Consider the following 11817-nt stretch of genomic DNA (forward strand, 5'->3'; position numbering starts at 1 on the left):
CCAGGCTACTCAAGGACCCTGACATTGTGGCAAGTCAACCAAAAGTCAGGTGGGCAAATGCAGGCTTCACAAGTTGAGATAAGCTGACTGGCTTCTGGAAGATTTATTCGACAAGATTGCGCTCATCTGCCTCGAGCGTTTGCCATCTGTGAATTTGACTGGCCCTTCAATTCTCAGCCGTCCTACCTTCTCGCATGCTCACTTCTTCTTATACTACTGCCCGCCTCGAATTAGTATATCCAAAATATCTATATTGACAAGGACCGAGCTCACGAACCAAATACCGCCCAAACAACATTATTTGCGTGCACTGCGCTGAACCAAGGTTGGGTTGGACGGCCACAAAGTATTTGCACCACTGGTGCTCGTGCCTGCCAAGAAGTTTCGGTCATTCATCACGTCCGACCATCTTCGTTCTCAGTGCAGCACGCTTCTCTCCTCCCTTTCCTTCTCCTACCAATCCCGCATCTGGAGGCAACATTTTTTATCCCTTAGGCATGGATTTCATGATCAAGGAATGGACGGTCCTTTTGGACCGCTGTTTGGAGCGCCGCGTCCAATCTGATGTTTTCGCTGCCGCAGTCGCGCAGCTACACGCCAAGTCTCCACTGCCAGGCCGGAAACTCGCCTCTCTGTTTCTTCGCCCACGCGTCGCAGATAACACCAATATCGACCCACGCACTGTAATTTACCTCGAGCAACTGTTGTCGCTGAAGAAGCTTGACGCTTCCGACGTTTTGATTGTCGCGCTTCTGTACTCCAAAGTTCGACTACCAATCAAGACAGAAGAGAAGCCCTCAAAAGATGTGAAATGGAGCAACCCACCAGAATTGGAAGAACTCGTTTTTCATCGTTTGCACAAGGTCTTTGCTGCAGAGGAACGCCCCGTCAACAATGTCGAGGCTGTGCACACCCTAGCTGTTGTAGCACGATGGATGCAGGCAATGGTCACCTCGCATACCAGCGATACCATGATTCAGGCCATGGCTGGCATACAACAGCCACAACAGCAGTCCATTAACGTGCGAGAAGGCCTCGCTATGCTCGTGGTTGGGGTAATCGAAAATTCAAAAATCCTCCGAATACTGAACCACCCAAAAGCTGAAGGTAAGCTCTCCTTGCGCACAGACTCCAGCACCATTACGAAAGGCGTAAATCAGCTATGCACAGTTCTGGCAAAATTCACAGCAGTGTGCCAAGTACGAGGGCCTGATGTTCACTACCGCTGTCCGTAATTGCCGCTGTTGATAAACGCCCCTGTTTTGGAGCAATGACTATGCGATTTCATCCCACAACGAGACTAAAGAGTGTTACTCACAATTGATTAGAGGTGCGCAAGGAACTGACAAAATCTCTCTCATCATTTATCCCATTTCTCTCAAACAACTCGGCGGGGTCTCAGACATCTCTGTCGCTAGCAAACAGGCTAGAGATCTCGCAAAAACAACACGATTTGTACGAAAAGCTTCCAAACGTCAATGGCGAGGGAAATGAGAGCGCCGGTCTTGAAGTTGCTGCGCTTCAGCTTGATGCAGTAATGGAGCTACCGCAGGCGAATACGCGAGCTGGTCTCTACGTATTTCTGAATTCGTTAGTAAGTCATCACGTTACTGACATTGTCCACTCACCACTAACAGTCACAAGCTCGTTGCACGACCACTAACTGATGACTTTGTTATCATTAGCCACTTACATACGCGTTACAAGCTAGAACCTCAGAACATGGCAACTGATCTAATCACGGCTGCTTTCGACATTCTCGCCAACGCCATGTACCGCAATGAGCCTACTCAGACCTTGTTCTACCTGAAGTCTTTTTTGATCAACAAGATTCCTACTATTCTGACGCAGATTTCCGGCTCAATATTTCCAATGACAGTTGAGATGTGCATTACCCAGGCGCTGAGTCACGTGGATCCAAACGCTTTTCCGTCTTTCTCACAAGGGTTTGACGATATTATGGGGAGCAACAACTCTCTTTCAGATGTCAGACAGGATTATCTCAACGCCTGTGTGCTTCATGGTCTCCTTCCAGCGGGTACTGTAGAGCGCCTCTTGGGGGAAGCACCTATGCAAGGACCACCCGCGAAGAGATACGAGAGGAAGGAATTGCTTAATCAGTGTAAATCCAACTTCGACAAGGTCAGCGTATACATTGATGAACTTGAGAATCTTGATGGAAATGCTGGCGCTATTGTTGCAGCTGTGGCAGACGTATGATCCGATCCTTTCTTTGCGTGAAATAGCGTACTAATTTGGTCATAGTTCATTTCACATCTTTGCGATACACAAACGACCATGTATCTAAAGCAGCTTTGTTGTTTGATTTTCAAGAAACCCCAAGCAATGGATGTGATGCTACAGTTCACGTCCCCAGCGAGCATACTACGACCGTTGTGCCAGTTTCTCGAGGACTGGCATTATGATAGCGATCAAGGTAAGATCTCACTTGAAAACAATACGTGCAATCTCTAAAAAGAACAGGCGAATACCAACCCGTATACGACGAGTTTGGTGCTATACTTGTTCTCATCATGGCTTTTGTATACCGCTATGATCTGGTGTACCATGACATCGGCATTAGTCACGATACATTCATCGCGAAGCTATTGCAGCGTGGACATCACAGCATACCACCAGATGAATTGACCGAAGAACAGGGCAGGCATCTTGGAAGCTGGCTCAAAGGTCTCTATGACTCGGACAAGGAAGGTTTGAGTAATGAAGTCTTCGCGTCGTGTCGGCCGCAAGACTTTTACTTGATTGTACCAACCCTTTTCCATCAGACAGTGGTGGCTTGCTCCCTCGGTGTTTTGTCTTTCGAAACCGTCAAAGGTGGTCTAGAATGTAAGCAGACTCTAATTCTGTCAATTTTTCCCATGTATAGATGCTCACCAACGTTCAGATTTGGGTGAAACATTTCTCATGCCGTCGCTAATCGGAGGTTTGACCTGGATGGCTTCCTATGCCCTACTACAGACCCACAACGACCTGGACGCAATGACACGCATTTTCAACGCGATTTTACTCTCCGCACCATCATCTGGAGACGCACAGGCTATGCACTTGACTATCATAGCCATGGTGTCAAGTCGCCTGGAGAAGTGCTTTCGTACACTACAGCGACGAGAACCGAATCGCAACAACCTCGACTCCTTTTTGCAGGCCATCAAAATGCACGCACATTATGAACGTACCGTGTTCGCCACAATGAAGGAGCTGGATCAATGGACGAATGCACCTAACAGCACATTGAATACTTCACTGCGACACACTGTGCAACAGCTCTCACAATGGGCTTCAACAGCTTCGATGCAACCGAACCCGCCAAGCTATACACACCGTCAACTATACGCTTCGCTGAAGATGCTGGGTGCGGCCCGGACATTACGGGCTATTGTAGACGAAGTGAAGACGCAGACTGATGGTGGCAACGGAGCAGCGGCACTTGACGTTGGGGTATCCATTATCTGTTCTCCAACTGTTGAGGACAGCCCCATTTCGGTAGACTGGGTGGGAAGCACAGTACCAGCGCCCACACCGCAGCGAACGCGTATGAACCTACGAGAGATGCTGAAGCAGGATTTCGACGATGCAGCCAGCCTAGTCGCTACCGATCCCCTGACCGCGGAGACAATAGTGCGCTTACACCGGCGCGTCGAAGCACACTTTACATCACTAGCGGAGAGCGGACTTCAAGCACCTCCAATCAGCATACCAAGCGTCAACATTGCAGACATGCAATCGCAATCTATTTCCGAGCACCTGAACCGTGCCATGGACGACGCAGCAGCAGCGAGCATGGTCGAGGATATTTCCAATATGGATAACAAGGCTCTCCAGCGCAGCATGGACGAGCTTGCCAACACTGAGGGGCTGGATCTGTCGGGCATCGGTATGGGCAATGGTGATGCAGGAACTGGTGATATGAGCACGGATCTGGGTAACTTACCGGACTTGGACCTAGGTGATATGGGAGGCATGGGTATAGACATGGACATGAACATGGACATGGGTGGAGGCGGAGGAGGTGATGATGACTGGGGACTTGATTTCGACAACATGTAGATGATGGTTAGATACTGTAGTGTGATGCAGAGTATTGATAAGAGGACTTGAGATATATGTTGGTTAGTTAGACTCCGTTTGAAAACTGAGTAAATGTATTCTTCATCCAAGTAGTGACTTTTCTGATTCTGATCTATCTTGAGCTGCTTGATCAGCCAACTATACATATTCAACCAAGACGCGAGACTAATATCAATATGGTATTGAACAGAAGCAGCAGCACCAGCAAAAAACGAGACAAAGACTGGAAGAGACAAAAAAACAGGGAATGCACACATATACAAAAGTGGGAGTCTAAAATCCGAAATACAAGCATGACTGCTTACTGCCGCGGAGGAAACCAGCAAGGGCAGGATGATTTCAAAGACGGCTAATACTCAAAAAAAAATCAGGCCATTCCCCTCAACCTAACCCCCTTTACACCAATTCCACCTCCCCAACCATCCCATTTACCGAAGGGGGGGGGGGAGGAGAGTTATAAAAAAAAGAATAAATTCCGAACGCTTGACAGAACAAATAACGGGGCCAAAAGTGCGGGTTGGCAATGTGACAATAAGGGAGAAAAAAAAGAAAAAAAACAGGAAGTAAAGTAGATGATGGGAAGAGGGAAGGAAAGAACCCAGAAAACTCCAGCCAACTCCATACGTCAAGTGCGAAAAAACACACACAGAGAGAGAGTCTTTTTGATATATCAGTAAGAGAAGAATTTCACGACTCGTGTCGCGAAGGCGGCGCATCGTCAAGATGCTGATCCCCATCACGCGCATCAGGGGCCCGCGGACCGACCATCCAATCCTCCATGGCGAGCCACTGACTCCAAGTCTTCTCCGCGCCCTCAATCTCTGCGAGTTGGACTTCCTGGAGGGGTTTGAGAAAGGGGACAGATTCATGGGGGGACATGTCGTAGTGGCATTTGACCTTGGCCCAGCCGACGCTTTTCGCGGTGAAGAGGTAGTTGCGGCGCTCGCACTCGTGCATGGGACCGACGCCTTTACGCCAGTCCTCGCCGAAGAAGCCGTGCATGATGCCTGCGCTGTCCATGCCGGTGACAACGAGGCGGCGGATAAAAGGGACGAGCGAGACCCAGGCTGGCGGCGGGGGCGGCGGCTGTGCGGCGTGGTGGTGGTGGAGGTGGTGGCCTCCGCCTACACTGCTGCTGCTTGCTACTCCAACACCAGCCATACCGCCGGGCACGCGCGACGAAGTGACTGGGCCTTGGCGTGGCCACCCCATGTTGTAAGCGGCGGGGCCCGAGGCATGCGGCAGCGGGCCCGAGGAGCTGAGCAGCGGGTTCTGCGACCATTGGAAGGGCAGGCAGATGTTGATGAGGGCGCACACGGCCTGGACGCCATTGTCGTGCTGGGCGTGGTCGAGGAAGTAGCGCTGGCAGCTTTGGTATGCGGGGTGCCATTCGAAAATGTCAAAGTGCGGTTCGGCCGCCGGCTGGAGGGGCGGTGGTCCTCCTCCTGCGTGCGCGTGCGGCGACTCTGCTGCGCCTGATGATGAGGAGCCCCCACCGCTGTGGTGCGCAAAGGTTCCTCCGCCGCCGCGTGCTTGAAAGGTTGGGTATCCCGCGGGGAAGTTTGTGGTAAAGCCGGGTAGGCTTGCCATGGCGAGCGCTACTACTGCAGGAACGGCTGAAAAAGGTCGTCGGTCTCGGTTGATTCTGGGTTGCTGTGATTTTTGGTTGGTCGGGTTTTTCTTCCGGTGCAGATAGTAAAGAGGGGAGGGGGGTTGTGTACGTGCTTAAGTTGAGGGAGTTGGGAGAGAGAGAGAGAGAGACGGAAAGATAGAGGACTAAGAGTGTTTTTGAGAGAGAGAGAGAAAGCACGCAAGCTTTGCGACTTACCGAGCTGCTTGCCGCAGAAGTGGAATTTCACAAGCTCTATTGGCAGGTTTGGTCGGGGAATTTTTTTTTATAAAATACCAACGCGGGAGGGGGAAGGGAAAAAAGAAAAGAAAGGGCAGGGTCTCAGAGTCCAAGGGCAAGATTGTGGTGAGCAAATAAGATCAATGACGAAACGACCTGGTGGCAGATGAGGTCAGTGCCGCTGGACGAATACTGTCGGGTCGAGGAGGATGCAAGATGGATGGGATAGTGGCGGTGGGGTGGGAATTGAAAGAGGAGCTGAGAAGTGGAGCGCTACAAGATACTTTATATTGGCGAGAGGGTGAGTATTTGCGGCCATGAGGCTCCCATCTAGTACCTGGTGGTATGGAGCTGTGGCTTCGGTCACGGCCGCCAGCTTTTGCCTCGAGACGACCATCCCAGCCTTATTGAGATGGAAGCAATTTTAGAATAATCCCGGCGGTGATCCAGTCGAGGCGCCTCGGCTCTAACATGTCTTCTGGTGTGGAGCCCAGCATGGTGGCTATGCGTTCGCGGGTTCGCGCATGGTTGACGCCCCTGCCAAACCAGTCTATGCTAAACCACTGTACGCGGGCGGGCGAATCGTCAACCCTGCCCCTCCATACTTGCTTACATACGGACATGGATTCTCTGCCATGTCGTTGGCTGTTCCCGTCCCGCGCTCTGGCCTATGGCTGCAACCGCTCGTTCTGTTTCCTTGTAGCCGCAAAGGTTATGATGTACCATGCATGTCTCTGGGTCCGGGGAGAGGATGGTGAACGAGGCTAGATCCAGGCGGCAAAGGCCGAAGAGATCCATGCACATTGAATCGCAATGGATGCTTGCCCCCAAATCGTAAACGGGGGTTTGGTCGTATCTTGGGGTCGTCAATCGCGGGAGAGTGAACCATGGCAATGGGTTGTGTGACGGATGCACATGTAAGCGGAAAAGCCACAATAGAATGCGGCCACCAGTGCGCTGGCTTGCATTCATTCCAGGGCCGTGGTAACCCTCCAGGAAGGTTGCCCAACAGGAAGATGCTCGCCGATCCTATAGGGTCTAGGCTCTTTTTTTAACCAGATGTGAGGCTGCCATGGTCATGCTGTGTAACATATAGGCGCCAGGCGTAAGAAGCCAGGCACGGAGAAAGCGGCCGTCGGCGTTATGCATGAAGGTAGATGTACATGTGTATACACATACAAAGCTAGCGTATACAGACGACGCGAACAATAAAGGTGAAGGGTAACTTGGCACGTGCGTGTGACATGTCGAACCCCTGGCCGTGGGCTGCGATCGCGATCGCGATGGTTCAGCAACCCCGGCCACAAAGCGGGCCATGATGTAACCAGCACCTCACCGAGCAGATCCGTGATGCCGCAGACATCCATTCCTCGCCCTCTTGGCTGGCCCTTTGCAGCTTCACAACAATAAATTTGGATCCGAGACACTACCGACCGCATTGGCAATGGCTCAGTCGTCGTTTTCATTAGCTTCGCGGACAAAGGTGCGCAGTATGCGGTTACACAAGATGGCACCCATCTCTGATCCATGCAGCTTTCCAATGGATTGTCCATGCCCACCATCCAACTGGGAGTGTATTTGACGTCCGGCAAGGAAACGTATCAAGCCGTGCGGTGGGCGCTAGAGGTAAGCAAGCAATCCGCGTGGTAATATTCCCCGTGGCTAGTGCACAGCATGCTTACAACACCAAGGCGGGATATCGAGGGTAGGGCATCACGGAGGAGCAGTCTGGCTCTCGCCCCAAAACGGATCGTGGATGACGCGTGCAACAGGGTCGACTCGGCGCAGATGTACCACAACGAGCGCGAGACGGGCAAGGCCATTAGTGATTTTCTTGAGAGCGAGGCAAATGTGCACTCGCTCAAGCGCGAGGATATCCACTTCACGTCCAAGCTCGCGTCCAATTCTGCGTATGAAACGGCTCGCAAAGCCATCAAGAGATCGGTCAAGGAAGCGGGGCTGGGCTACATTGACCTTTTCCTGCTGCACTCCCCGTATGGCGGCAAGCAGGCACGGCTGGACAGCTGGCGAGCCGTCGAGGACGCAATCGACGATGGCGAGGTCAGGATTGGAGGCGTGTCCAACTATGGCGTAAAGCATGTGAGTAGTTCTGACCCTGGACCCTGGCGGCCATGATGGATGATGGGCGGGCCTTTACTTCACTCCTCCTCGGTCGGGAAGTCCCGTACCTCTCGCGGCCTTGGCGCGAACACCGGGCCTGAAGAGGCAATCTGTGCAATGGCTTTTCAATTATTGAATTGCGCAGAAACGAGTCATTGCAGCCCTTGGGCGCCCGACTTCGCCGAAGTCAGCTGCTTGCTTTGTAGAGAGGTTTTTGTTGTTTGCTGACCAGCGGCCGACTCTAGTTGCAAGAGCTGCTCGACTCGAAGCCGAGGATTGCTCCCGCGGTCAACCAGATTGAAGTCCATCCCTTCAATACCCGCAAGGACATTAGCTCGTTTTGCCAGCAGCACAATATTGTCGTCGAGGCATATGCCCCACTTGTTCGCGCCCTGCGGATGAAGCATCCGACCATTGTGTCTCTCGCCAACAAGTATTCCTGCACCCCTGCCCAGCTGCTGGTCCGCTGGAGTCTCCAGCACGGCTATGTTGCGCTGCCCAAGAGCGTCAAGAAGGAGCGCATGATTGAGAATGCTCAGGTTGGGGGCTTCGAGATTGAGGCTGCCGACGTCGAGGCGATGGATGCTCTGGACGAGTACTTGGTGACTGGTACGTTACTCACGTGGCTGCACGCTATGGTTTTGTAGCTTTTACTAACAAATGTTTTTTCTTCCACTTCCAGACTGGGACCCTACCGACTGCCCTTGAGCGTGGAGGTGGTCAGGTCGCGTGCGTGCGTGGGGGTTTGGGTAGCCAAGCCGTGGAGGATGGGCGTGTTGTGGTACAATGTACATACATGCGTTTACATACAAACTACGAGCGGACATGGGCAAATTTGATATTATGGAATTGCATGAGATGTGTGTACTACAGTGAAGAGGTGAAGACGCTCCAGTCCATTTTTCGCCATTACTACTCGCGCAAACTACCTACTAATAGAGCACAAGTCGACGCAAGCCGTGCAATGCAACAATAGTCGAGGTCGAGCATTCATCTCCAAAGACACGCAATACTACCGTTACCACTGCTAAACAAGTCAGGGTGTCGCGTGTGCGTGTGCGTGTGCATGTGCGTGTGCGTGCACGTCGGGCACGGGATGCATGGGTTGCACCTAGTACGTACAGCCCCCAGCCCACATGCTCGCGGCGGCGCCCGCCCTCGCCGCCTTATCCTCTGGCCTGACAAGCGACTAGCAAAACCTCAACGTAACCCGCCCTCCGCGCCGACGTCGGCATCCCTCGCGCCCCATGGATAGACAGCCTTGACTGTGTGCAATTACAGCGCCGCCACCAGCCTGAAGTGCCCGCATCCCGCCTGCTACACGTGCAAACGCGCCGCGATACACGGCCTTGCCCGCCCATTGGCCCGTTGCTTATCAGTGCAAAAAGTGTACACCACGGTTTGCATCAACATGGCGCATAGTAGCCTGCCCGCGACCATTCAGCGCCTCCCCGCCGCCCAATCGCACGGCCTGTGACGTACTGAATTCGACTACCATTTTGCTCCGCTACCGTCGTCGCAATGCCCTCCCGCCAGCGGCCAACCCTCCAGCCCACGGAGACTGCTATTATATATACCACTGAACTTCTGCTCCTGCCTCTTCACAGCAACTTCTCACACTCCAACTCGGTCAATCTTCTTGCCCAGACACTTATCCACCAAGACACTCGACTCCCACTTCATCATGTCTGAGCCCGAGTTTGAGCAGGCCAGGAAGGGTATGTCCGCGGCTTGACATTGCCATCTACCCATTGCCCCAGCACTACTAACCCTCTCCCATAGAGCTCGTCTCCACCCTCGAGGCCTCTTCCCTCTTCACCAAGAACCCCGAGTACAAGAAGGCCCTCGAGGTAGTCTCCATCCCCGAGCGCATCATCCAGTTCCGCGTCGTCTGGGAGAACGACAAGGGCGAGTGCCAGGTCCAGAAGGGTTACCGCGTGCAATTCAACTCTGCACTTGGTCCCTACAAGGGCGGTCTCCGCTTCCACCCCACTGTCAACCTGTCTATCCTCAAGTTCTTGGGCTTTGAGCAAATCTTCAAGAATGCCCTCACTGGACGTACGTCATCTACCCCAACCCATCCTACTTTGTGCATAACTAACATTCTTCCGTAGTCAACATGGGCGGTGGCAAGGGAGGTTGCGACTTTGACCCCAAGGGCAAGTCCGACAACGAGATCCGCAAGTTCTGTGTTGCCTTCATGAGGGAGCTCAACAAGCACATTGGTAAGTCCACACCCCTAGCGCGTCTTTGACATTTCCCCCCGGTGGGGCATGCACCCGCAACGGCCTCGCATGCCTGCATTCCGACTGCACGCCATTCAGAGACCCGCAGATCAGTCTTGCCTATCTTCCCGTCTACTCTAGTTTATCTGTCGGCGACGTTCGCTGTCCTCTTGGTACCCCAATGGAACATTTGACTTACGTAAATTTACAGGTGCCGACACCGACGTTCCTGCGGGCGATATCGGCGTAGGAGGCCGCGAGATTGGCTACCTCTTTGGCGCATACCGAGCGGAGCGCAACCGCTGGGAGGGTGTCCTTACCGGCAAGGGAGGCTCATGGGGAGGTTCATTGATCCGTCCCGAGGCCACTGGCTACGGTCTCGTCTACTATGTCGAGCACATGATCAACTACGCCTCGGGCGGAAAGGAGTCATTCGCCGGCAAGCGCGTTGCCATCTCCGGTTCCGGAAACGTTGCCCAGTTTGCTGCCCTCAAAGTTATTGAGCTTGGTGGTACTGTCATCTCCCTCAGTGACAGCAAGGGTGCTTTGATCGCCGACGACGACAAGGGCTTCACCCCAGATGTCATCAACCAGATTGCCGCACTCAAGCTGGAGCGCAAGGCACTCACTGCCCTCGAGAACCACAGCTACAGGTACGTAGAGGGTGCTCGCCCATGGAAGGAGGTCAAGAAGGTCGACGTTGCTCTTCCATCAGCGACCCAGAACGAGGTCTCCGAGGACGAGGCCAAGGCACTCATCGAGTCCGGCGCCAAGTTCATCGCCGAAGGCTCCAACATGGGCTGCACACAAGAGGCTATCGAAGTCTTCGAGGCTCACCGTCGCGAGCACAAGGGTAGCGCCATCTGGTACGCTCCCGGAAAGGCTGCCAACGCCGGCGGTGTCGCAGTCTCTGGTCTCGAGATGGCCCAGAACTCTCAGCGCCTGTCCTGGACCGCCGAGGAGGTTGACGAGAAGCTCAAGGGGATCATGAAGGACTGCTTCGAGAACTGTCTCAGCACCGCAAAGGAGTACTTCACCCCTGCCGACGGCGAGTTCCCATCCCTTGTCGGTGGTGCCAACGTTGCTGGTTTCCGCAAGGTCGCTGCTGCCATGCACGACCAGGGTGACTGGTGGTGAAGACTTTGCCACTGACTCGACTACCTTTTGTACTTTTGTATACCTTACGATACCTTTATATTGGACATGGCGTTTTCGGCTTTAGCCTTTGTACATAGATACCTCTTATGAGTAGAATGATTATGATTCAAAAAATACCTTCTTGCTAGTGTTTTTATTGTGAAATGGAGGATACACAGCATTTCTTCAACACTACAAAACATTAATATTAAATGATGCGAGATTCTCTCAGCACAGCAGTGATACACCGCACTACGTCACCAGATGTAGAAGTGTATCTCCAAAACACGGAGCCAAAAAAAAAACAAAGACTACATTTGTGTCTTGTCTGCCATGTTCTTTTCTACCCTTCCACGCGACACTACGTAGACGCAACCCCGCAGCCCCTCCCCCCCC

General features: G+C 52.9%; 4 protein-coding genes across 4 annotated transcripts; 3 read left to right on the forward strand and 1 right to left on the reverse strand.

The window, feature by feature from the left end:
- Nucleotides 1-497: 497 nt before the first annotated feature.
- COCCADRAFT_97942 (uncharacterized protein) lies at nt 498-4068 on the forward strand (the record flags this gene model as incomplete). The annotated part of the gene is made up of 6 exons (XM_007714771.1): nt 498-1107; nt 1329-1594; nt 1645-2214; nt 2266-2437; nt 2485-2847; nt 2906-4068. The coding sequence occupies 6 exons, from the start codon at nt 498-500 to the stop codon at nt 4066-4068; spliced, it is 3144 nt and encodes a 1047-aa protein (XP_007712961.1).
- Nucleotides 4069-4776: 708 nt separating this feature from the next.
- On the reverse strand, nt 4777-5679 carry COCCADRAFT_97826 (uncharacterized protein; the record flags this gene model as incomplete). Its single annotated transcript, XM_007714772.1, has 3 exons — nt 4777-5175; nt 5242-5458; nt 5555-5679. The coding sequence occupies 3 exons, from the start codon at nt 5677-5679 to the stop codon at nt 4777-4779; spliced, it is 741 nt and encodes a 246-aa protein (XP_007712962.1).
- A 1933-nt stretch (nt 5680-7612) lies between these two features.
- COCCADRAFT_5619 (uncharacterized protein) lies at nt 7613-8767 on the forward strand (the record flags this gene model as incomplete). The annotated part of the gene is made up of 3 exons (XM_007714737.1): nt 7613-8038; nt 8305-8668; nt 8742-8767. 3 exons carry the CDS (start codon nt 7613-7615, stop codon nt 8765-8767), a joined length of 816 nt encoding a protein of 271 aa, XP_007712927.1.
- A 976-nt stretch (nt 8768-9743) lies between these two features.
- Nucleotides 9744-11421, forward strand: COCCADRAFT_97840 (uncharacterized protein; the record flags this gene model as incomplete). The annotated part of the gene is made up of 4 exons (XM_007714773.1): nt 9744-9777; nt 9842-10117; nt 10174-10284; nt 10496-11421. The coding sequence occupies 4 exons, from the start codon at nt 9744-9746 to the stop codon at nt 11419-11421; spliced, it is 1347 nt and encodes a 448-aa protein (XP_007712963.1).
- Between the last annotated feature and the right edge of the window lie 396 nt (nt 11422-11817).

Source organism: Bipolaris zeicola, assembly GCF_000523435.1.
Source record: "Bipolaris zeicola 26-R-13 unplaced genomic scaffold scaffold_88, whole genome shotgun sequence".
Taxonomy (NCBI): Eukaryota; Fungi; Ascomycota; class Dothideomycetes; order Pleosporales; family Pleosporaceae; genus Bipolaris; species Bipolaris zeicola.